Source organism: Drosophila albomicans, chromosome 3 (genome assembly GCF_009650485.2).
Source record: "Drosophila albomicans strain 15112-1751.03 chromosome 3, ASM965048v2, whole genome shotgun sequence".
In the NCBI taxonomy this organism is placed as follows: domain Eukaryota; kingdom Metazoa; phylum Arthropoda; class Insecta; order Diptera; family Drosophilidae; genus Drosophila; species Drosophila albomicans.
In genome coordinates this window covers 22,038,700-22,066,146 of record NC_047629.2, presented here as the reverse complement: position 1 = coordinate 22,066,146, position 27,447 = coordinate 22,038,700, and the positions used below count along the sequence as shown (strand labels likewise).

General features: G+C 38.9%; 1 protein-coding gene across 3 annotated transcripts in view; it reads right to left on the bottom strand.

Annotated features, from left to right (window-relative positions):
* Positions 1-27,447, bottom strand: part of LOC117572754 (5-hydroxytryptamine receptor 2A) — a 71,399-nt gene that overhangs the window by 27,847 nt on the left and 16,105 nt on the right. For 2 of the 3 annotated variants that reach the window (XM_034255838.2, XM_052006181.1), the window contains exons 2-5: positions 16,859-17,751; positions 15,891-16,598; positions 12,608-12,741; positions 5,007-5,116 (exon numbers count right to left, since the gene is read on the bottom strand). In XM_034255838.2, coding sequence (XP_034111729.2) covers positions 5,007-5,116; positions 12,608-12,741; positions 15,891-16,598; positions 16,859-16,883 — 977 coding nt within the window. In that variant the 5' untranslated portion in view covers positions 16,884-17,751. Of the gene's footprint in view, positions 1-5,006; positions 5,117-12,607; positions 12,742-15,890; positions 16,599-16,858; positions 17,837-27,447 lie in introns of those variants that run through there. The other variant, XM_052006180.1, reaches the window with a different exon arrangement.

The window sequence follows — 27,447 nt, the reverse complement described above, 5'->3', positions numbered from 1 at the left end:
TACGAGCACCCAGCCACCCTCACACACACGCACACACACATACATACATACATGGCACACACACCATAATCCCCATGCTACCTCACAAAAAAAGGCTCCACAAAACTTTGCACACGGCCTGCAGCTAAATTGCACATGAACGCTGCGGTAAATGGCAAAGCCACAGCTGAGGGCAGACAACAGTAGAAGGCGTGGCATGGCGAGGAAGTCAGCTTAATAGGAATGCGGTAGAGGAGAAGGGGGGAAGCTGATGCTGCTGCTGATGATTCTAAGCGCGCAGTATGCTAAAATGACCAGCGACATCGTGAAAATTATGTAAAATACGAGCACAATGTTCATTTGCACTTACAATGATGGCCAACAGTGGCAGGCAGCAGTTAGTGCACACAAACCTAAAACAACATGCCCAGCATAAAATTAAATTGTCAAACAGTGCATTAGGTCATTATGTGAACAATTTATTTAATAACTTTTAATATTATGAAAATTTTGTTCAACACTTTAATGGAATTTTGTTAATAATGTTTTGGAAATTGAAAAGCTAATTACAATTTGAAAATAATGAAGTTTTATAATTTTAAAAAGCGTTAAGCCCAACAATTTAGCAATTATAACAACTTTAATATGCAAGGCAAACATAAATTTTGAAAATGCATTCATACGTTAAATTTGTGCTCGTTAAAATTTGACTTAGAAAGTATATTTTACATCTATAATTTGTTACTTTTTTAGAAAACTGGTAACTCTCTTTAAAAAGTTAATTTAATTGGCATTATTTTTGAACTTGGTATTTATATTTTTAAAATGAAAAGAAAAAATACTCAAATGAGTTGTTAAATTTACTTTTTTTTAAATGTAGGAATCTATTACATTTTTTGTCAATTAAGTGTAAATACTGTCCTGCTATACGTCTGAATTATTTTGGCATGCAGTGTACCTGCACTAAGTGCAAAAACTCTTGTGTGACAACAGCAATTACAATTACACATGGCACTGTGCGGCATATGGGGACAGTTGCGGTTGTAGTGGCTGTGGTAACTGCTGCAATTGTTGGTGTTGTTGTTGTTGCTGGTTGTTGTTATTGCAGTTGGCGTCGTGCGGTTGTAGTTGTTATTAAGCTAACAGAGAAGCCAAAACAACGATGACAGCAACGACAGCGACAACGACGACAACAGCAATGACGACGAATATTAACATGTAATTACGTTTTAAGTGCTAAATGGTAAAAAATTTATGGCAACAGCAAAAAAAAATCACAGTCAACTTAATTGAAATTTAATTGAATATGTCAGATGCAACAACAACTGGTGCAGCAGCAACAATTGCAACTACTACGAGCAACATGCTGCCAGACAGTTGGTCGTTTAGTATGAAAGGATTCTCCATCGTTTATTTTTTTTGATTGGGTTAAATATAGAGCCAAATGCCATGTGGAGAGTGGGTTGGAAGAGCTACAACAAAACGAGAAAATTTTGCATTTAAATGATTGTTTGACCGGCAGAAGGTCGCTCGGTGTGGTATTTGTCATTTTGCTGGCACTAATAATGACGTCAGCAACATGGCAGAGAGCGTGAAATTTATGCACAGTTCGGTCGGCCATAGCTGCGGGTGTGCTCGAATAAGTGTTGTGTATGTGCATATATTTGTGGCATTGACAACGCCATCGACAGCAGCAGCAGCAGCAACAACTGCGACAACAACAGCAGCCACAGCGACAGCAGCAACAGCAACAACAGCAATGGGCAACGCCAACGGCATAAAGATTAATGACCATGCGCCATTTTTTTCTCCTGCGGCTGCTGTTGTTGTAGCAATCGTAGTTGTTGCTGTTGTTGTTATTGTTGTTGGTTGCTATTGCTGCCGGTATCGTATCATAGGCTTTTATTGTGCTCGGGTTTTTGGGGTTGCCTGCTCTGGACATGGTTTTGTTGTTCTCCATTTGCCGTTTCTGTTTCTGTTGCTCCTGCTCCTACTCCTGCTGCTGCTGCTGTTTCTTGTCTCGCAATTTCGTAAATATTGTTGGCACTTTGTCTTAATTGCTTAAAAATTACTGACATGGAAAATGAACTTGGCAACGTTGTCGCACTAGAATGGGTATTTAGGAGGCGGCGGCGGCAGTGGGGGGCTGAGATGCTTGCAACGGAAAAGTGCTGTTGCTGTCGTCACCTGTTGGCTGCTCGCTTGTCAACGACTTGGCTTTGGCTCGTAACGACAAATACTTGCAAATATTATTATTGTAGTCGAATTTCAGCAAAACTATTTATCATGCGGGTGGCAGGCAAACAGGCAGGCAGGCAGGCAGGCAACCAAGAAGGCAGTCAGACTCCAGGAGCAAGGACCGTTTGACAAACTTAATTTATTAATGTACTACAGGCTACGACTACGGATCTGGCATTTGCTGCTGCCGTCACAGGCTCTCTTCAACTACGACAACAATGATGCGAATGGGGCTGCAAATGGGCCTCTTGCTTAAAAGCACATTAATTTTCATTCCGTTTGGTGATAAGTAGAAGCAGGCTTTGAATTCTATTTTAAATATCAAGTGACAACTAGCAAATACTCGTTGTCTCTGTGTGTGTATTTGTGTGTGTTGCCCCCTGAGGCAATGTAATTGTTTCAACGAAATTGGACATAGGCTTTAAAGAGAGACCTTTGCCCAAAACAGAGCAATAGACCGGATACACAATGAGGTGCCACTCAGGCGAATCAGGGGCTGTCATGCTGCTGCTCATTTGCATACTTTTGAGTGGGTCGTGTCGTGTCTTAGTCCCCATCATAATACGCCACTCATTTCGACGTCCATCTGACAGGCAAAGACCCAAGCAATAGTGAAAGTACTGCGTTGGCCATTTCAACTGAATGCTGATTGATATGCAATACAAAATCTAAGCATCACTTGGCTTTGTTTATTGACAGGCAATTTGTGCCCGGCCAACATTTCAATTTGCCCATTGACAGCCAAATCAGCGTTCGCTTTCGCAATGATAAAAGACGAAGAAGACGCTCATCTTTTGGTTTGGCTACCTGCACGATACCGAGTCACATTTTACTTTAATGCTTTAAGCTTAAAGTGTTGAAACTTAGCATTGAATTTTATTGCGCTAATTTGCATATAATATGCTACTCCCCTAAGCGGCATGTGCAACGCCCGCAGCTAATATTCAAATTTCACAGCCAGATGCATCAAATTAGTGCAAAACTAATAATAATTGCATGGTTTCGTTTTAATGAGCTGCAGCCAGTAGACTCTAAATCCAACAACACGCATACGCCGCGATGCCCGCTGAATCATAATTATAATTATGAATATTTTGAATGTTTATTTGTTTGTATTATGTGTGCGTACACAACAAATGTAAAAGAAAAAAATAAATATAATTTTACTTGCATTATTTGTTGTTTGAACTGTTTTTGGGGCTTTGCTTTTGCCATTCAGCTGCACTAATTGAAACTGGCCGTGTAATTGGCCCCACATTGACCTGCAGATTAGCCAATTAATGTAGGCCTATTGCCTGCTCTTGCTGTGGCTATGCCTATGACGGTGTCGTCGTTCAATAAAATGAAATTAGCCAGTCAAGTGCAGCGAGCTCTCTACGCTCTACGCTTTGGCAATTTCAAATTACATTGCGCATACGACACGTTGTCCTGGGATTAGCACAGGCTCACGGGCCTTGACTGGGTTGTTTTGTTACTGCCGATGTAGCTGGCAATTTCGGCGGGTGCGCTAAGTGTTCATTAAATACACAAAATGCTTCTTTACTGCTGCTTTTGCGGTTGCCCTGGAGGCTCATTTCGTTCAGTCGTATACGCGACGCGAATCTATTGAAAATTACCCCCCCACAATATTGCCAGCGCCAATGTGCATCGTGCAACGTGCAACTAAGTGCACAACAAAATGCCATCAACAATTGACTTCTCATGCTGCCGTGCACCGTCGTCACCGTCGTCAAGTGCAGGTTAAATTAACTGACTTTCAAGCATCGCCTCGGGATTCTTTTGCCTAATGAGTATGGGCACTTGTTATTGGCATTAAATTTGCTTTTTCATGGTCTGCAAATGAAATTCATTTCGTTTAACATTCGCTGTTATTGTGTGTTGCTGTTGCGATGCGTAGCAATTGGATTGATTGATTGAAATGTTAGCTGCAAATTGATTGATGATATGCAGCGAGGCATGCTACATACGCCATACGCTTCAATAACTGAGGATTTTATTTTAAATTGATATAGCCATAATGTGTGCATGGCCATGGGGATGGGGATAGGGATGGGGGCATGAGGCGAGCCAAGTAAACATTGGCCCAAGGATTTGTCAACCCTAAATGGCTAAGCACATTAACGGGACACGTTCGATATACTCGTAAACGGGTCCGACAGTTGGCCGCGAAGTGACAATTTCGAATGGGTTGGCGCTCGTTGCAGGGCAAAAGACAGATAACGGCGTCTGGGTAATGCGGCATATCAGTTTGACAGAGGGATTTGCTGCCGAATTGGCTATCAAAATTTGACATTTTGCTCATGATACTTTCATTTATTATTTTTTTTTTATGCATATGTGGTATAATGTTTACCTATCGAACGCACCATTTACCCTTTTCTATTTTGATTTTGACTCAAATTTCTCTAGAGTATCTTTTCCATTTCCTTTCTTTGGCATTCCTCAAGTGTTTTCTCTCTGCATTTCATTTTTCGATGTGTTTTAATGTGCGCTGCGTTTTGTGCCAAGTGGATTTGTAAAGAGATTTGACATCTTAAAAACTTGATTGATTGATTCGTTTAACTGACACATACACACACACAAGCAATACCCTTATATATTGTCAGTTTCTCTCACTTTCCACTTTCTCAAAAAAGAAAATTCTATGCTGGCTTGTTTTACACGTCGCTTACAAGTGGATTTTGTAGCTCGTTTATCAAATGTGTTGATTTTAGCTGTCTCTTACCCTTATATTCGTTTTTGTTTTTTTGTTTTTTAACTTGCCACTCCCACAAAATGTAATTACTTACCGATCGACAGCGATGGCAACCAGATGCAATATGGATGCAGTGCAGCAGAGCACATCACAAGAGGTCCAAATGTCGCACAGCTCCGGTCCAAGTATCCAACCCTGGCTGATCTGTGTGTGCGTTAAATAGATAAGAATGAGAGCATTAAGTGTCGTTCGCAGTCTCAGAGTGCCAGTGAAATAAACGATAAAAGTTTATGGCATATTAAAATTGATTCCTCACAAGGGAAGCATTCAAGCCTCGCTCGGTCTCATAATGCCATCTAATAACTGTGCAAACAAGAAGTGCACCGACTCCAAATGAATCGGCATGCACTCGTCAGGAGAACAGTTTGTGAATTGCAGTCATGAAGTGTGCCAGCCTCTTGCTCTATCTTTGGTTATTTGGCCAAGTTGTTAGTAAACTTCAACCCATCGTAGAAAGTGATAATGAAACCGAGTATATTTTGTGGGTTTTAGCTTCAATTAAAAACCACATGACGTTTAATAATGTAGCTATTTTATTTGGTGACCAACAAAGGAGCACAGGATCAGACATCAATAGCATTATGCATGAACAAATAATGCACGAGCTTAATTCCACTTTAGTTGTTGCTGACAATGAAATTGGATGGATAAATATATTCGTAAATCAGATGATGGTTATTTTGGTAGTCTTTAATGACTTACAAGATCCCAGTCTAAGCGAATTGTCAAATATTCCTAGCTCAGTGAATGAAAAACGCATTATATTCATTTATCATCCAAGAAACGAAATTCCACTAAACGAATTAGAAATTTTCGAGTTTTTTTCTTGGTGTTTTAAAAATGATATTTTAAGTGTTGCATTAATTCAAAAGCAATTAAATGCCTATGAGTGTTGGAGTTATTATTATACAAACAAATTGGTAGTTACTCGAATGACTGAAAAATTGTTTAACACTAAAACTAATTGGAATGAATTCATAAAGTCCCTCAATTATCGATGGCTAGTTACCGTATATGATAATATGCCTGAAGCATATTTGGTAAAATATTATAAACACTGCTACAAGTTTATTATTTAGTAACAACAAGTTTTTTTTTCAGTATAATTCAAGTGACCAAAAAGACATCACCAATGGCAATGTGAGTTTGGGAGGCTTCAATGGATATCTTATAGTAACTTTTCTGCGACACTTGAATGGAACAATGGATATATTATCATTTGCCAATCACAGTGATCTAGTTACCAATGAAAAACTATTAGCTGGCGATAGATATATTGATGCGGGTGCGAATCTTATACTTCTTCGAAACATAACAACGTTAAGGTCCATTATCGGAGGGACAAGATACTGCATTGTCGTGCCCGCAGCAGACAGACTACCATTAGAAGAGTATACAAGGCATTGGGTCAAAGTGTCGGTCCATTTCTTATTTTATTTTACTTTGTTTGCAATTATTGTAATTAAGCGATTAATTCATCCCCAAATGCCATTTCTGGAGGTGTGTTTTGCAGCTGTACGAATTTCTTGTATGCAACCAATAAGTTCTAGACAATTTTGTAATTTGCGGTTATCAGATAAGTTTCTGCAGCTCTTTATAGGCATTTATAATATGTTAATTGCTGGCATCTTATGTGGTGCATTAATGAAATCATTTACTATTGGCTATTATCAATCAGAGATTGAAGATGAACAAACACTTGTGCAAAGTGGACTTCGCATTATGATTTTCGAAGATGAACATATTCACATGTTTGAAGAAGATGAATTACCACGCAATCTTTCAGATCGACTACTTTTTGTGGATAAAAAAGTATATGATAAACACATCTTTGCTTTAGATAGAAGCTTTGCATACATCGCTAGCTTAGAGAATATTAAGCAACTGAATTATATTCAAGAACAGCTAAGTCGACCCAAACTTCGAATTGCATCCTCGACGCTATGCACCGTGTATCAATATCTGAAGCTACCGATGCGTCCCAATATGCCTGCAACTCATATTCTCGACAGCTTTGTACCTAGAGTTTATGAGACTGGATTGTTTAATAAATGGATGAAAATGACGCATTTACATGCACGGAAGATAGGATTGGTTACTCAAGCATCATATGAACCATCCGAAGTGTTGCCTTTACAGTTGAGTTTTTTTCAAGAGACGCTTGTTAGATTCGCTGTGGGAATGAGTATTAGTTTTATTGTCTTTTTACTCGAATGTATACTTTCAGTTTGGAAAAGAAGAAGAACTGAAAGAAGGATTTACGAAAATCAAAACAGCATCGTTTAATTACATTGTATATCATTTTGTCATCATTATCAAGAATTTTACGACACTATATTGCACGAAAATATTAATAAACATTTTGTACACTCAATGAGCAACAAACAATAAAAAATCGGGAATGTAATTAGTTTTGCGATGGTTTTAGCAGATGGGTATTGGAGTTTTGTTATTTCAGATGTAAATTGTTGTAATTAGTAATCCAGATGATTGCATACACTTTTAAGCATAAAAAAGTTATCTTTTTAAATGATACTTATACTTACTATCCATAGGGTAGAAATGTATTATAATATATTATAATATGTATACTTTCTATCAGCGAGCCGAGACGATATAGCTGTCTGACAATTTGTATAGGCTACGTTATATATTAGTATTTATGTGGTATTGTTTTGGAATATTTTTAGAATCTTGTTTTATTCCAATTCGAGCATCCTCATCTGATTAATTTAAACTTTTGTTTTTTAATAATTTCGATTTATTTTATGTGTTTCTATAAGAATTATTAAACTATAATGTGTCCTGCAAATCTCTTGAGAATTTGCTAGCTCTGGCAGAGCGCATTAAGTAATTATATCTGATTTTCTGACGGACTGACAATTGAACAATCCAAGTTTATAGCTTTAATGGCATCTAATAACTAAGCAAACATGGATTTCATCGACATCGACGAAAAACCATTCGGCCTCCACTCGTCAGGAGAACAGTTTGTAAATTGAAGTCATGAAGTGTGGTAATCTTTTTTTGTATCTTTGGTTATTGGCCAACGTTGCCAGTAAACTTCAACCTATAGTGGAGAGTGATAAAGAAACCAAGTATATTTTGTGGATTTTAGCTGCAACTAATAGGATTGCGTCGTTTAACAATGTAAACATTTTATTTGGAGATCAGCAATGGAGCAATAACCTTATTTATAAACGAATAATAAACAGTTTTAATTCAACTCTAGTTGTTACTAATACTAAATACGAACCAATCAAAATATACATCAATAAACTGAAAGTGTTTTTGGTATACTTTAATAATTTAAACGATCCAAATTTAGGAGAATTTCCGAAAATGCTGGATGCAGCACATAAAAATACAATCATATTCATATATCAACCGAAAAAGGATATTTCACTAAACAAGTCAGAAATATTTGAGTTTTTTTCTTGGTGTTTTAACAACAAGATTTTTACTGTTGGATTAATTCAAAAGCAATTAAATGCCTATGAGTGTTGGACTTATAGGTGCACAACAAAATTGAAAATTACTCGAATGACAGAAAGATTGTTTAACACTAAAACTAATTGGAATGAATTTATAAAGTCACTCAATTTTCGATGGCTAGTTACCGTATATGATAATATGCCTGAAGCATATGTGGTAAGATATTTTAATTGAAATTATTTTTATATTAATTGACACTATATATTTTGACAGTATAATTCAACTGATCAGAAAGACATCACCAATGGCAATGTGAGCTTGGGAGGCTTTAGTGGATATTTCATAGTAACTTTTCTTCGAAAATTGAATGGAACAATGGATATATTATCATTTGCGAATCACAGTGATCTGATGATGAATGCAAAGCGCTTAGCTGGCGGTAAATACATTGACGCTGGTGCAAATTTCGTAACTGATCAAAGTATGACAGAGTACAGCCCCATCCTTGGAGTCGCAAGATACTGCATTGTCGTGCCGTCAGCAGAAAGGCTACCTTTGGAAGATTACCCGAAGCATTTAGTGAATATATCATTGCTTTTATTTCTTTGCTTCGTCGTCCTTGTAAATGTTATGCTTAAGAGATTTGCTTATCCCAGAATGTCATTCACGGCGATACTTTATGCCAGTTTGAAAGTTTCAATGATGCAAGGAATTAGTTGTAGAGAATTTCGAAACTTGCGGTCATCTGACAAATTATTACAGATCTTTATACATTTTTATAACCTGTTAATGACTAGCATAGTCTTCAGTAAATTTATTAGATCATTTACTCATGGAATTTATCAACCAGAGATTGACGATATGCAAACATTTGTGCAAAGTGGACTTCGCATTATGATTTCTGATGATGAACATATTCGTATCTTTAATGATGTCGAATTACCACGCAATCTTTCAGATCGCCTTCTTTTTGTGGACAAAAAAGTACATATGCAACACTTCCTTGCCTTAAATAGAAGCTTTGTATACGTCGTTAACTCAGGGCATAATATGGAATTGAACTACATACAAGAGCGGCTAAGTCGACCAAAATTTCGAATTGCATCCTCGCAACTATGCTCGGCCTATCGAAATCTCAGACTGCCGATTCGTTACGATATGTCCAGCACATATTTTATGGACAGCTTTATAAGAAGAGTTCAAGAAGCTGACTTGTTTGATAAATGGATGAAAATGACACTTTTACATGCACGGAAGATAGGATTAGTTACTCAAGCCCCTTATGAACCATCCGAAATATTGCCTTTACCATTAAGTTTATTTAAAAACTTATTCGTCCAATTTTTCATGGGCATAACACTTAGCTTTATTGTCTTTGTAATTGAATGTATTCTTGCATTTTGGAAAAAGAGACGAGCTGCAAGAAAATATGGTGAAAATCAAAACGACATCGCTTAAATTAACTTTAATCCCAGTTATACCTAATCAAATTTTTAATCATTATCAAGAATTTTACGACACTTTATTCACATAAATAAAACTAAATGTATTGCACACTTCATAAGCACTTCTAAAAAATTTAAATTGTTATTAATTTGGGCGGTTATTAAATCGAGTTATTTTTTAAATATTGACTCAAAATAGTATGTTTCTGCTTGATATAAGATGATATGCGAACTCTTTGAGGATGACAAAATCAATTTTTTAAATATTCATTTCAATGAAAATTTATAAACTTGATATATTTATATACGAAACAAACATATTAAAAATCGTTAATATATATAAAAATATATATACTTTTATATTAGAAATTGAAGTTCGAATTATTAGAGCAAAGTTTCCCTTGAGATTCCTTTGAGAATTACTACTTTGCAATAGAACAGAAAAATAACCAATTTAAGTTTATAGCTGCATTTTCATTTAATAACTGTGCAAACATGGAATGCGTAGACACCGACTCGGCTTTTACTTGCCACGAGAACAGTTTGTGAGTTGCAAGCATGAGGTGTGCCAGCCTTTTATTGTATCTGTGGCTATTTGGCCACGTTGCCAGTAAATTAAAGCCCATAGTAGAAAGTGATAATCAATCTGAATATATTTTTCGATTATTAACATACATGCGAAAACATATAGTCTTAAAGAATGTTGTCATCCTTCTTGAGAATCAGCAACTGGGTAACGAACTAATCAATGTGAACTCTCTGCAGAAGCGTGTTATGAATACTATGGAATATCCTGCATCTATCGTTGATATTAGGACTAGTTCCTTGAAAATCAATTTGAATGTACTCACGCTGTTTATGATACCTCTTAGTGGCGTAAATGATCCTATTCTTAACAGTTTTGTTACTAAACTGCAACCTAAATATTATGTTGCCATAATTTTTATATACCACTCAACTGAAGAAAATTCCTTAACGGAATTGCAAATTATCCAGATGTTTTCATGGTGTTTCGAGAGACATTATCTTTGGGCCATACTAGAAAAAGGCAAAACGGAGCTAAAGCTTGGACATATCGTTATATATCGGAAATAAAAGTTATTCAACTAACTGATACTTATATGAATGCTCCATCTAGGAATGTTTATGCTCACTCCTTCCACCATCGATGGTTGGTATCAGCTTATAATAACATTCCTTATGTATATTTGGTAAGAGATGAGCATCGAATTGAAAAACAAATCAATTATGTTAACTTTACACACATCATTCACAGTATAATTCAACGGATCAATCAGATTTAACCGGAGGCAATTTGAACATTGGAGGAGTAATGGGTTGTTTTTTGTCAACTTTTCTACGTTATTCGAATGCAAAGATGGAAATTTTAGCATTTAAGAATCAAAGTGATCTCGCTTTGAATTCTAAGCGTCGAGCTGGTAATCGCTTGATTGATATTGGAGCGAATCTTTCATGGAATCAAAGTCTGGGAATACACAGCCTAACCGTGGAGTGGACTAAAGTTTGCATTATAGTACCGACAGCAGATCGAGTACCATTACATTTTTATTTACGACATACCATCAAGCCATCTTTGCGTGTATTCATGTGGTTTATTTTTTTTGCACATATTGTGATAATACGTCTGACTTATCCACGAATGTCATATATGGCGATCTGCCATGCAAGTTTAAGGATTATTTGTATGCAAGGTATAGATATAAAAGAATTCGGCCGTCTGCGATTACCTGTCAAGCTACTCCAGCTCTTCACACATATTTACAATCTATTGATATCCAGCATCGTCTGCAGCGGCTTTATTACCGCATTTACCACTGGTTACTATCAATCAGAGATTGAAGATGAACAAGGACTCCGTGAAAGTAATCTGCGCATTATGATATTTGATCCTCTGCTCATTCAATTCTTTGAAAGTGATCAACTACCAAAAGGTCTTTCCGATCGATTGCTTTTGGTTGATCAGAACACACAAGAAAAGCATTTCTTTGGTTTAAATAGAAGCTATGCCTATGTAGTTGCCCTAACTAAAATGTTGCAACTTGAGGACATGCAACAGAAATTGATGCGTCCCAAACTTCGAGTTGCATCCTTAAAGTTATGTTCAACTGATCTACAGCTGAAAATGTCGTTTCGACCAGAACTGCCATCGGCTATGCTACTGACTCGTTTTGTACATGTGACTCGTGAAGCGGGCTTGTATCAAAAGTGGTTGGAAATATCGTTTCGACAGGCACGGAAGTCAAGTTTGGTTACCCTGCCATCATACGAACCGTCCAAAGAGTTTCCCTTGCCGATGGATTTTTTCAAAAATATATTCATTGCATTTGCAGTTGGGCTGCTTATTAGTTTTGTTGTCTTTGCACTCGAATGCATATATAAGGCTTGGCAAATGCGAAGAAGTCACCATCGTTTAGATATATGTTGAATTTTTTTAGAATTATCCTAATCAGTAATCTTATTTCCTATCACACTTTTCATGTAAGTGAAACACTATTTTGTCATTATGTGAGAGAAACAATCGATCAGAAAGCAGAAGCTATGGAAATTTCGCTTAGCTATATGAGAGTAAACTAACCAATTAAAATTTGTATATTTAATCACAATAACGCATATATCAATAAATACATTTGTAAACTTAATTGTGACCTTACCTAACTCAGTTTGATTGAAACATTATTTTCGATATCGATTCTTACATTCCTAAGTTGTATGGTGTTTTTTTTTCCAAACTTACCTCATAGACAGCACCCAGTGGCATCACCAAACAAGCAACAAATAGATCAGCCACTGCCAGCGAGGCAACCAGATAGTTGGCCACATTCTGTAGATTTCGCTCCAGTATAATAGCCGCTATCACAAAGACATTGCCTGCAATGGGAGAAGGAAAAAGCAAAAGGAGGTTGAAAAATTTGTGTGAAAAAAAGAAGTGGCAATGACAGCTAAGGCGAATTGTTGCCACTGCAGCTGGGCCTAATTGCGAAAATTGACTTGAGCGAAAAGTTTGCGATTCAATTAAGTACGTTTGCAAGTCGAATCCGAGCGCAGCTGCCAAGTGAAAGCAATGCGAATGAGAAAGCGAACGCGAATGAAATGAAACGAAACGAAAAACGAAAATGAAAATGAAAACGAGACGCAACCGCAGTGGGCGGAATAAAGTTTGTAAATTGCCAAAGTTGGATGTGTATGTGTGTGTGAGGGGTTAAATAAAATGGGAATCTTATTAAACTTGCCGCTAGTCGGTTTGTGCGCCGCATGTTGCATTGTAACATTTTGCAGTTGCCTAGCGAAACCGAATATCACTGCAATTTTGCCTTCCCCCTCACTTCTGCCTGCCTGCCACATTGTGTTGCACTTGAATTGCCCCGGACAAAGTTCACAAAAGCTAAAATAAACGACATCAGCTAATCGCGCTGTCGTAAACTTTGCTAAGCCCGTCGTCGACGTCTGTGTCTGCCTTGAAGGTGGTGGCACACAGCACTCGTTGTTAGGGGTTGGAGATGAGGCGCCAAATTGACAGCGGCCTGTGCAGAGATGCACTCAGTAGCGCCACCTTTGATGTCTGCTAGTTGCCTGGCAGTGTCTGCCAGTGTCACAACTACTTGTGGCGCACTTGAAGGTGCAAAAAAGAAATGGCTGCTAGAATACCTGTAAAAGTTGAGCCCAAGTGCAAGACATGCAATTTGCGGCATTGAATTTGCCGTCTGCAGCAGCAACGGCACTCACAACGACAGCGACGGCGACGGCAAGGGACACTGCCCTGCAGCCCCCGCACACACATATACATGCTGTCGACAAAGGAATACACATGCAATTAGACACTTCAGTGTCAAAGTGAAGGCAAACTGACAGGCTGCCTGTCCCTCAACTGTTTGCATTTCAGCTCAACTCATCTCTTGTTCTCTACGCTTCTGCTATCTCTCTCTCTCTCTCTCTCGCTCTCTGTACAGTTTTTGCCCTGGCTTCTCAAATGAAGATTTCGCACAAAGTTGTCATGGAAATCCCCAGGAAATAGAACAACAAAAGGTGATTGTTTAAGATAATATAAGAGAGGGCAAGCAAAAAAAAAAGAAGTACAGTATTCAGTGCAGCTGCATATAAATTGCACTTACGGAGTAATTGAATCGTTAAATACTGATTGAATAATAAATGAACAAATAAAAACAATAAGTGGCTTAATGCAATCTAAAATGGGGCATTGTGCGCTGATAACATAAATTATAAACTACAATACGCATTTACATATTAATTGAAAATTATTCTGATTACAAATTTCAGCAAAGTGAGCAAATAAATAGCATACAGATTTCGTTCATTGCTAATGTGTTCGCTCGTTCGTTATATGGAATTTGTTAAACATTTCTCAAATGCTAACGAGCATGTCCATTCTATTCAAACAAACTGTTGTTATTGAAGCCCTGTGTGTCGTTGGACAGTTAACTATTTGTCGTGTTTGCTCTTTTAAAGTTGGCATTAAAACTCATTAGCATTTCCTTTTATTTATATGCTAAATGCTGGCACTCAAAAACAGAGAGCAAAGCAACAGCATTCAACGCAAATGCAACCACTACGAAGCTCAAAAGTGAAGAAAAACGAAATGAAAATGGCAACAAAAATACAAAATGAAAAACGTGGAACGTGAAACGAGGGTAAAACTAAACTGAAAACAAAAACCAGCCAGCTCGAAAGCAGAGCGAAAAAAGCTAAATAAAATACACAACAACAACAACAGCGACAACAGCGAGAACAAAAACAAAATAAAAATAAACACAAATTAGATGAAAATCAAAATGAATACTAAATGAATGCAGAAAACAAGGCACGCATGTGAATGGCAACTGGCAGGCGGCGAGCAAAATGGCCAAATAGCAAATGGCGGCAGCTGCCATTAAACTGGGCCCCCGAAACGGCGGCAAAATGTAGCATACTTTTTTGGGCATTGCTTTTCGCTTGAGCTTGGTTTTTATTTTCTGTTTAGCTCTTGACTTTTGCTTTGCTTTTCGTTGCGTTGCGTTGTGTTTAAATGTAACGCAACGAAATGAAATGAAATCTACTTAAATTAATGAAATCAATTTCAGCCGCTGCGCTCTTTTACTTTCGTGCTTCTGGTTTTATGCCAAATAAATGTTGCGCCGCAGTTTTACAATCTGGTGGGCCGTAAAGTTCTCATGGTAATTTTTTGAGCACAAAATTTGTTGGTTTCGCGTGGCTTGAAACTGTGATTGATTGTCTGTCAATTTTAATGCGGCGTGTCTTTGCATCGTTTTTTTCTATCTGTTTTGTTTTTTTTTTTTGTTTGCTGCTGCCTAGATGAATGCTGTGCCGAACGTCTTCTGTTTGCTATGCGGATTTATGGCTAAATGCGTGTAATGAATGAAGCCAACAACAATGGCTACGGCAATGGCAATGGCAATGGCATTGAGCTGCCTTATTAATAACAAGCCGTCGAGTGGCACTGCGACTGACGCTGCCCCTGATACAGCCGCCGTCGTCAATGCTGAGCTAAGTATAATAACAACAATAATAAATAATATAAAATGGTCCCAGCATCATAAATATCAGTTACGCGTATTTTATTATCTGAAACTCAACCGAAATGCTGAGTGGGCGCAAAATCGCCACCCAAACACAAATCCCCCAAACCAGATCCGCCTTCTTCTCATCAAACTGCGATGGCTGCTTTGGCTGCTGGTTGCTGTCATTCGGTTTGCCTTATTGAATTGTTTGCCATATTCCCCAGCGAAATGGCGCGTCGGATTTGCTGGCACGCGCGTGCCTGAGACTGGCTTCTATGGAATTTATTGGCGTGGTAAAGGAGAGCGCGCGCAAATAATTATGTCTATGTTTAGGCTTTGGCTTTAGCTTTCGCTTTGACTGTCTCTCTTACTGTGGCTGTGGCTGTGGCTTTTGACCTGTCTATCGCTCAACAACTGAAGCATCAGTCCCGTCAGTTCCGTCAGCGTCGCGTCGCGTCACCCTAATGAGCTTTCCATGTTCCGCATCCGTTGTGGACGACTTACCAATTATGGTGACGAGTATCATCAGGCCAAGCAGCACCGATGTGACCGCCATGCGTAGCAGCTGCGTGAAGTCATCTTCATCCACTTTGCTGTCCGTCACATTGACTGCCCCGCTGGCATTCATCAGCTGCCCGGTGCCATTGACCAAGTCACCAAAAATGCTCAAAGCCGTTTCATTTGCCTCCAGCAGCAGCGTATCGTTTAACAGCATGGCGCCAAGGCCAACTGCCACATTCGTGTAGTTATTGTCCGTCGTGGCAGCAGCAGCTGCAGCAGCCACAGAAACCCCATTACTGCCATCCACATCGATCAGTTCGATTGCCTTGCCGTTGCCACTGCTGCTGCTTGTGGCCAGCGCTCGATGGGCGGCCTTTGCTGTAATGCGTGCTGCTGCGGCAGCAACCGAGGCAGTTGCTGCTGCCGCCGCCAGCGCTGCTGTGGCAAGCGGTGAGCTTGCTGTTGTTGTTGTCGTTGTGGTTGAAGCAACTGCCGAGGCGGCATTTATGCTCCGAAAGTCTGTATCGCCGCCGCCATCATTATAGTAATGATTGTTGTTGTTATCGTCGCCGGCAAAATCCTCGTCCTCATCATCGTTGCTGCTGTTGTTGCTATTGTTGTTGTCGTCATCATCTTTCGGCCGCTGCGGCTCGGCTATCAAATAGGCGTTGTCGTTCATGCTATTGGCTATGTATATGTAATCCAGCGCATCTGCAAAAGGCAAGCAGGTCGTGTATATAATATAATGAATAAACTAGTTGCTGGCTGCCTTTGGCAATTTGTCAATTTCAATCAAGAACTGAGCAACTTCGAGTCTGTTTAATAAAATTAATTAATTTTGTAATTAAACAAAATTGTAATTTCAATACAAAATTTGTAATGATTAATTCAAGTTTATAATTCGCTTTGATAAAACTTTCATCTACAGTTGCAAGTCAATTTTGAAATTAAACTTTGTACTTTTTACTTACCATTAAAGTTAGTCTTTCTGTCCATTTTATTTGTCGTGTATTATTTTTGGTGTTCTCCAGCTTTTTTTTTTTTGTTATTTTTGTTGGTGCACGAAGGGAAAGTAGCACGCTTAATTGCAGCCGCAGCGGAAATGAGGCGAGTGAGCGTAGACGGAAACGGAAGCGCGACTATGCGACTATGCAATGGCAATGGCAATGGCCTGGCTGAGGTTCAGTCTGAGGCGAGATGAAGCTACTCAGGCGGCGTCGTTGGCGTCGGTACATGGTGACACGCACACACTCGCACATACACACACCGATGTAGGCTGCCAGCCCAGGATGTATTCTCTTAACGAGCTTTTGAGTGTTTACACGAAGCGTCGTTTACAGTTTTCTTCTTTCGGCTTTCACTTTCTTTTTGCGACTTTGGGCTTAACTCTGATATGCGTGTGTGTGTTCGTGTGTTGCCATGTGTTGTTGTTGCTATTGTTGCTCTCTTCTTTGTTTTTTTTTTTTTATTTTGGCTGGCAGTGTTGTTGTTCTGTTGTTGTGTTGATTGTTGTTGCTGCCAGCTGCCGGTTTTCGCCAACTGCCTTGTTCTTGTTGCCTGTTATTTTGTACTCCTTTTAAGCTCTTCCGTTTGTTCTCATGTGTTATGGCTCGTTTATGTGCTATTTTCATATCCTCAAAGTGAATTTCACATCCGCTGGCGGCGTTCTCATGCTCGTGGCTGGTGCTCCTCGTTGCTGCTCCTGCTGTTGATTTAGTACCCTCATATTGCTGTCGCTGTTGCTGTTGCTGTTGGTGTTACTGCTTTTGCCGTGTGTCGTGTCGTGACTGCGCGGGAGGCGTTGAGCGGTGGGGAAGACGCGGGGGGCCAATTGCCCCGCATTAAACCGCATTCATTTGCGCAGCTGCAATGAAAATTCAATTAGAATGCATAAATTTATTAACAAAACGCGCACACTAAATGCACAAATTCCACATTCCAACACACAAATTTCAAATTTCATAATTTCAATATTTGAACATTTTCAATTTGCTACCGAGTTTATGGCGAAATAATTTCCTGAACTGAAGCATCGTCAACAAATTTATTGCATATATATATCAATTTCCTGCACATTGTGCGTAAAGTGTGTAAAGTGAATTTGAATTTGCCACACTTGCTCTTACTCTCGCCTTTGCACTCGCTCTCCCTAGCTTCGCGCTCGCTTGTTAAATAATTTAACGCAATTTTTGCAATTACACACAATCACTTTGCACGATAAATAAAAATGAAGACTGGCACGCAAGTTGTTTTCATTTCTTTTGTGCTGTAAAGCAGAGTCTCGCCTCTTGCGACACCACACCACATCGTGTGTGTGCGTGTGTGAGGCATATATCTACCATATATACATACACATACATATATGTAAGTGTGTGTGTGGCCGGAAGCTTGCGTGCGTGCGACAGGCGCCATCGCTAGTGGCTTCTCTGTGCAGCAGCAAAATAAATTTAAAGCGCATAAAAAAACGCACACCATACATGTGCTAGTAGAATGGAGCACGGCTAATAGTTACCCAGTAAAAATATTGTATAAAAATCATAAAGTTTAAAGCAATGAAATCTAACTTGATATATTTATCATGAATTCAATATAGAAGAATATAAATAGCATAGATAATCTTAATATACTAGCGTGTGTACGTGACTATCTGTTACCCTATAGCAATAATATTGTGATAGGAACAATGTCTTTACACCCAAATGCAATTTACGCTTTCTCTGCTATTCTGACAATTCTCTATTGATATTAGTTATAACTCTCTTATCTCTTTTGAGACTCTGTATTACCGGATGAACCATTCAGAGCGATGGAATTAGTCTTGATTGAAGGTTTGAATAAATCTGACTTTTAACAATAAATGCTTTTCATTTTATCATTTGATTACCACAATATTAATATAGTTAAAAGCATTAAAGATTATTTGCTACTGTTAACAACTGCTGTATTTACAGGGTATTCAAAGTAGAAGCCGACGCCGAAGTAAAATGTCATCGCATGCCTTTTGTGTGCTTTGTAGCTGTAACTGTAACTATATATCGCATTTTGCCATATAGTATACATTGCGGCGCCATAAACGCGCTGTGAGAATGTTGAATGCGTAATGTTGGTATAAAATCGACAAAGAAATAAGTTTTCCACAAACACAAACACCACACACTGTAAAGGTGGCACTCGTAAAAGCTAGAGAGCGAGAGCTCTATAGATTTATATGATCATTACTGAATTGTTTGCCCATTGCTTAATTCTCAACTAAGTAAATTATAGCGTTAAATAATTAAATTCTCTAAGCACTTTCCATTTTAAAGTTAAAGTATGCAGTTTTTAGTGTAGAATTTTAGTCGTAGCTTTAGTCTTTGCTCTATAAATGTATATGATCCAAACTGATATGTTTACCCATTGCTTAATTCTCAACTAAGCACTTTCTCTTCTTTTTCTTTAAAGCAAAAGTCTGCAGTTTTTCTGTACATGGAAATGTTGTGCTTTTGCAATTGGATTAGTCGTTGCTTTAGTCTTTGCTTTAGCCAAAATGTATGCACTGCTAATTACACAGCTCAAATGCTAAGTACAGCAGCAGCACAGCAGTTTGCATTGAGCTCATTAAGCGTTCGCATTTACTGTGCACACAACAACAACAACAGCAACAACTAGTCTTCCCCCCTTTCGTTATCGCTCTCTTCATTTTAGTTTGCTGGCATTCATATGCAAGTAAGCTGACTTGATTGGCAATCGTGCATATACGTTGCTGAGTAGCTTGTCTATTATGCATCCTCCAGAACACTTTTTTGGGCTTTGGATTGTGCTGTGGATGTGGATGCGAATTCACTTTGGACACGTGCAAAGGATCCCCAAAGTACAGCTGCACAGATTTCAATGATGTGCTTGCCGCACGTTTTCAGCAAAAGAAGAAAAAAAAAACAGCTGCAAGTTGCCAGCTGCTTAAATATGATGCTATAATTTTGCATCTTTAAATATTTACAGTCATTGCAAAAGGTCGATTCCAAGCACTCTGTGTGTGTGTGCTTTAACCTTCAAACAACAGGCAACACTGTATATTGTTTATGCTTGAGTAAAGCTTACATGTGTATGTGAAGTGTAAGCTTACGTGTGTGTGTGTGTACGCGAGCAGGTAACTAACATTTTCAAGTTCAAAGTCGATTTAATGCGGAAGTTTATGTCAGCCATGAGTGTTCAAGGCAGAGCAGTGGCTACACTTGCCTCCAGTTTCAAGGGGCAGGCATTAGTCCGGGAGGTCTAAAGAGAGAAGAGGTGGAGGAGGGGGTGGCGGTGGCCAAGGGCGGGCGGTGGACAGTTGCAATGTGCACAGCGCGCGCATTTGAAGTGCATTTGAGTGTGAAGACGACACATGTCGTTTAAATGCACACCTGTCTACGTGTCAGTCTGAGTGAATGTGTGAGTGAAAGTGTAAGTATGTTTGTGTGAGTGCGTGTGTGTGTGTGTATGTAGTAGTTTGTCAGCAATGCTGCCGAGTGCACTTGTTGCGGTTGGCTAGCAGAGAGCCACAGTCAGTGCAACTGCATATATAATGCATGAGTCTAGGCACAAACGAGTCTCTGTCTCTGTATTAGTGAGTGTTTATATTAGTGTGTGTTTGTACGTGTGTGCGGTTGAGCATGCATCTTTTTATAGTTAGCTTATCGCTTATTTATGTGGTTTGGCCTTTAAGCGTGCGAATGAATCAACTTTAGATTCACTTTGCCTGCAATTATAACTTTGACTATCAGCGTTTCACATAAGGTTTCTCTTTGATGTTATTTCCTGTGAATGAATTATTGTTATAAGTTACTACGCATAATTCACAATTCTAAGCTGAGATCAAATGGCTTAAGCTTATCCAACACAATTGCGTATTGATTTTACATAAATAATATGATTTATTTTTTTAAAGAAGTTCATTTTAATTTTACATAAATAATATAATATAATTTATTATGTGTCAAATATTTTTAAAAGGTTTCAGTTTTTATTGTTGCTCACTTTTAGAAATTATGTATATGCATATGTATATATCATATATTTATATAATATATTTTAAACGATTTTAAAGAGAATAAAAAATTTAATTGTTTCTTCTTTAATGGATAAACTTAGAAAAATAACTTTTTCTGTATATACGTCGAAATATAATATTGTTTATATTGACTGATTAACTGAACTACATACAATTACTTGAGCCACCCTCGTTATATAGTTACACTCTATATGCAAGTTTGTTGTTTTGCTTTTTAAAGTGAATTTTGAAAATGTTTGGCGAAAACGAAGCGTTTTGTTTGCAATCTCAATGCCAGCTGTTGGCTCAATGCGCTTATTCTGCGGTTTTATGAGTGTGAATTCGTGTGAATGTGTGTGTGTGCGTGTGTGTGGTTGTGTGAGAGAGTGTGGAAATGAATGTAAGCGTGTTGGTCGAAGTGGGCCAAAGAAGCAAAGTATACTAAACTGAAATAAAATAAAATAAATTGCATGCATTTTTCATTCGACGCTCGATTTCATTCACAGGCGCTTAGGCAGGCACAAACACACACACACATACACCAATGCACTCGCACACACACACTAATAGTGGAATACGAATACAGGGAAATGGGCAAAAGCAAAGGCAAACATGACCAGACATTTATCAGTTGTTCACATGCATTCAAAGATACTAATGTACATATTAGTTCAGCCCTGTAAGTGGCTGCCACACTCTTCCCGCTGCCGTTCCTTCAACCTCTCCACACCCACCGAACCCATGCTTCCTCTAGCAGCGCAACCGCATCGCCCACTCCTCCATTTCCCTTGCCCACCCTTTACTTCCTATTCAGCCAATGTTTGTGCATCGAGGATGTGTGTGTATGTGTGTGCGTGCGTGTGTGATAGCTGGGTTCCTTTTTGTGCCATTTCCGCTTCATTTCATGCGCCATTTTTCTCTATCTTTGCACTCGAGTGTTTGCGCCTTGTTGCCATGTCCTGGCAAGGCCTTTCATTGGCCTGACTGACTGTTCTCCGTTGGCGCTGTCGTTGTTCTTCTTGTTGTTGTCATTCTGGTTTGCTGCTGCCTCTCTTGCGGTTGCAGCTGTTATGTGTATTCTTACAGCATCAGTTGGCATTGTGTTTTTGTTTTTGAATTTTTTGTATTTTTTTTTTGCCAGCTTGCAATTGCTTTGCCAATCAGTCTACTGCAAATAATTTATAACTTTTGCGCCTGAGCCGGCAACCAGCCAACTTTACAGGCATTTCTCTTTCACTCTCTTTCTGTGTATGTGTGTTCCTAAGCTCATAAATATTACGCATACGCAACGTGCCACATAAGAAGTGCCATGCATTGCATTTGTAATTAGTTGGGCTTAGTTTATTTTCGTTTAGGTTTAGTGGTGTTTTAGGTTTCTATTGTGCCAAATAGATTGCATCTATTGTACCATTATTAAGGTCTCTGTCTAATTGCTCATTAATATTCGATTGCCTGTGGCTGCCCGTCAATTATTCAATAATAATCCAACAATCGAGTACTGTGTGACCACAAACAACAAATTATACATAGTGTAAATAAAAGCCGGAATCGCACTCTATTTAACTGTCTCTCTCAATCCCCCATCCGCGTTTGCATGTATCGCTCAACCAGTCAGTCTCTCTGTCTCTCTCCTCCCTCCCTCTCACTCTGTCTCTCTACCTCTCTCTCTCTCTCTCTCTCTTTCTCTATAGCTATTGATTGCGTTGTAAAACAACGCAAATAAGAAAAGTGCTGCAAATATTTAAACCAATAAAAATGCAATGCATTCAATGCTGACATTTTTACATATGGCAAAAAACTGTGGAAATGTTATTTTGGTTGTTATCGTTGTTGTTGCTGTTGTTGTTTGTAGCATGTGCAAAAATTCAATAACCCAAGTGCTTTGTGTTGCACAAATAAAACAAACGGCAACCATGCCAAGTATTAGCTGAAATTGTAATTCGATTAAAGTCCGACAATTTTCAAAAAATAAATAACAATTGTATTTTCATTTACAAAACGATTCAATTTTTTTCTGCGGTCAAAGTCATCGAAGAAGCGTTTAAATAAAGCAAAATCAAACTTTCAATGGTACAACATAACAAAATCTATAATAAATTTATTTCACTTCAACATTTCAAGTGGCAATTTCAGCAAAGGAACAAAAAATTGTTAAATTTATGCGATGAAAATTCAATTAAACTTCTTTACAATTCTTTACAATATAAATGTGTGTGTGCATGGGAAATTGTTGCCTTTTAATTACATTTCAGCTTCAGGAATCCACATAGAAATACACTGGGAGATCAGAGTGTGGTCTGGCGACTTCAATACGCATGTGTGCGAGTGTGTGTGTGTGTGTGTGTGTATACTTCTTGAATGCCATGCCACATGATAATAAATTTCCGCATGCAATATCCTGCATTTAAATAACACTTCCTGTGCCGTCTAGGCCAAGGCATCCGTCGTCCATACGTCAACGAGACACTGAAATGAATTTATTTTCCAACAGCTCTCTCTCACAGTCTCTTTGTACGTCTCTCTTCCTCTCGAAGTCTGCCGTGGACGTTACTGTTCTGCTGAGTTACGTTGAGTTGAGCTGCTCTCGTTCGCTCTGGGTTCGGTCGGTCAGTTCATTTCGCGTTGAATGGCGGGCGAACGCACTTTGCTTCATTACTTTGCCATGCCCTTACCGTAGTATACGGCTAAAGCAATGGTGGCATACTTCTGTGTGTGCTCTTCAGCCATTTGGCACTTCATCGCAGAGTGCGCCCAAAAGGCTGCTACGTTTATTTTTTGTTGCTCTTTGCTGCGTTACTGTTTTTGTTTTGCTTTCTTCCTTTTTGGCGACCACACGCATAAGAAAAACATGGCTTAAGGTGGGCGGGGTGGTATAAGCAAGGAGCGGGGAGGCCACCATCTTTACCACACAATAAAAATTTATGAGCCGTGTGCGTGTGTAGCCCTTTTTGCCTGAAAGTCGCACAACATTTGTGCGAGGCGCGCATAAATTTTATATGCCGCAACTTGACATGCTTTTTGCAGAGCCTTTCTTCCCTACTCCTCGTCTTTGGAGTCTGCTTTGTTGTCATTCGCCGACGTGTTCCAGTCACCGAATGTCTCTCGCTATCCAGTGCTGCTCGTAGATAGCTGCAGGTAATGCAGCGCCGTAAATTTTTAGTAGTAGTTGTCGTTGTCGTTGCCGTTGTGTCGAGCTGCTGTACGGTGTCTCATCATGCATAATGCATAAACTTGAAAGGATACGCGAAGGCAGTTGCAGCACTTGCGAAACTGAGCGCGGGGCGTAGCCACTTTTGCAACGCTCAATCAATTAGTCACAGGTCAAATGCGTGTGCAAAAACCTATACTCCATCACAATTTCGCGCAATTAAAGCGCTCTTGAGGGCTTATCCTTGACAAGAGCAGAGACAGAGACTCGCAGTCGTCTACCAACAACACACACACAAAAAAAACAAAATGAAATAAAAATATGATTTCATGCTCTTGCGCACAATTTAGTTACACAGGCACAAAGATTTCACGATGTGTGTGCGGGTGTGTGTGAGGCCCATGTGTGCGCCGTGATTTCTTTCTCATGCAAATAAACGTGAGTTACAGACACGTAGAGACATGTGGAGTTCACAGTTCAAGGGAATGCGGGCAGCATGTAGCGGGGCGGCAAAGCCAAAAGCTGCCAGCCAGGCAGCCAGCCAGACAGTCGATCGATGTGAATGAATTTGAGGCTGCTTTTTAAATTGCCTGGCAACCTGCATTTGGCGTTTAGCTCCCGTTAAGTGCGGCGAGACGTGAACATTTTTCGGGTAAATCTGTTGTAATGACGTGACTGAAATTCATTCCACAACATCTCATCAGAATTAAGTAGGTGTGATTCAAATTATATTAATTTTAATAAGCTAACATATTGTAACTTATCAGCCACACTTCAGTACGTTCTTTGAAAATGTCGCGTGCTTGGCTTAAAAGTAACGACTGCTAAATAGCGAGTAAATAAATATAACAGCGTTGAATTAAGTCGATACAGAGTAACGAGAAGTGAAGTGGATTTTTTTTTTAAATATATGTCAAAGAGTAACAATAACGAGGAATGAAAGCGAAATTAAATGACGCTTCTATTAAGTAGGGAAATGGTAAATTTCGAGTAAATAAATATAACAGCATTGAATTAATCCTCTGCATAGCAACGGTAATCGGTATAAGATTTTGATTCCATATATAGGAGTCAATAATGAGGTGTTAATGATAAATGACACTTTTATTTCACAGACGACTAGTAAGAATTGAATAAATAAATATAATAGAGAAATAAAGTAGTTTTATGTGGAATAAGTATAAGTTTCAATTCCATATAAACGAGTGAGCGCTACAAGTTTGAGGTAAATTAACATTCCTATTAAATAAGCGTCGAGTAATCAGGTATTAGGTAATTAAGTATAGCAGTTCTGAATACTTACTGCAGAACAACGAGAAGCGATGTTTTTGATAAGACAAGGTATAGACTATTATTGAAAAGGCATAAACTTCTAATACACAATTCAATAGTAGATAAAAAAGTAAGGAAATTTTGATATATTTAATGACAGCTTTAACTTAAATTGGTTAAGTTTATGGAAGTCTGATAAAAGCAAGCAAAGTAGCGTAAAGAGTAGCGCTTTCCCTTTTTAACGATAAGACTAGATATTTGATATCTTGTTTTTTGATATCTCTAAAGGAAAGGCAAAGTAATAGTATATTCCAGCCACATCTCGAGTTATCACTCTCGGGTCAACCCTTGACGAACTCTTTATAGCCATGATGGACCTTCAACTTTTTTGCTGCAGGCTGACGCTTTGATTAAAAATTTATTAATATTTAACTTTCTGCACGCATTGACAGCAACAACATCAACATCAACAACAACAAAAACAAGAGCAACAACAACACAAGCAACATCAACAGCGACGACAATGAAAGCAATGTCCAACTAGCAGCTACTTTGCATAATTGCAAAAATAATCGGGCCGAAAAGCGTCGTCGGGACTTAAATGAAGTTGTTAATATTAATGAGGAAATTTTTCCAGCATGGCCCAGCCGTTGCAATGTTTGGTTTTAATATTGTTATTAATCAGCTTTTAATGTATTTAATTAAGTTTTGCTCTCACTCTTCCTTCGGTGTGTCTGTGTGTGTGTGTGGGTGTTGCGTTGCAAATATGTTGAAAATTTAATCAACATGCTTTTGCCAAGTTCGAGTGCCCTCAGGCCTCACAACTGGATTGGGCCAGGCTAATAATCATTATTGCAAATACTCTCAGCAATCCACAAGATTTAGCAATAAGTAGTAGGGGCAGAGGAAGGGCAGCGAGTAGGGGAGCAACAGACCCATAGGGCTTGTAACTGGGTCGCCGAGTGAATATTATTACCATGGCATCCAACTTTTATCGACATTTAAAGCAGAAGCAGCAAAAAACTTTTGCAGCAACCAAAAAGTTGTCCAACAGTAAAAAAAGAGAGAAAAACTTTTTCTTCAGTTTTTTTTTTATATCAAAATTTTTTGTTTGTTTTTTTGCGTTGTAGAATCTTTTCATTTTTTTCAATTTGTTTATGGGCAAGTTGAACGAATGGCCAAGCGTTGCTGTACATGCCTGACACTAACATATTAGGGTGTTGTTCGAGCAGCTGCAGCAAGTGGCAAGTGGCAGGCGACAAGCGACACAATTGGCAAGTCGCAGGCAAGCAGCTGTCCAATGTTCGATCATGTCCACCACTTGTCATACTGAGTGTCCGCTCATTTGTCTGCGCCTTTGCAAATTTGCACTTTATTTACGCAAGCATTCTCAGTGTCTTCTCCCTCGATGCTTTGTCTCCCGTTACGCATTCAATTTTTCATCTTTATGCGACGCTAACGCTTTCGAATGGCCGCCGGGCAGCGGCATAAACGGTGCGAGAGAAAGGGAATGAGAGAGTGAGAGAGAGCCTCCCATATCCGGCTGGCGTTTATCTTTTGATTTGTGTTTGGCTTCACTTGCTCCATCTGCTGCTGTTGGTCTTCGCTTTTTGCTCAAGTGTTTACAAGTGATTTGCTGTGTTGCTTGTTATGCTTTTGAGCGCAGTTTGAAATTTCTCTGTTTTCTTTCGTTCTCTCGGCTTCATTTTTTTTTTTTTTTTTTGTGCCTTGTCGGTGTCTTGGTAAAAGTTTCGGCAACAGGAAAACCCAAATGACTCGAGTGAGCTGTGCTTCCGGCTGTTTTGTAGCTTGTTAGCTTTGAACATGCCAATTGAAAATTCGGCTGTTGCCTCCTCTTGGTCCGAGTTCGAGGTGACAATTCGCCAAGAGGCGAAATTTCAGCTACTCATTTGCATTCGATTTAAATTGAAAATTTGCGACCGGAAACTGTTAAATGCACGTATCAATTGCCAAAATGACAACGTTAAAGAGCTTCAAGAACTATGTGTTTGTACGCTTAACATAGATATATATCTATATGTTTGAGTGTGTTAGAACGTGGTTGGGCAACCATCCAAATCGTCAAGCTGCCAAGCTGCGCAAACTGTGCACAATTCTTGTCTAAAAATCGA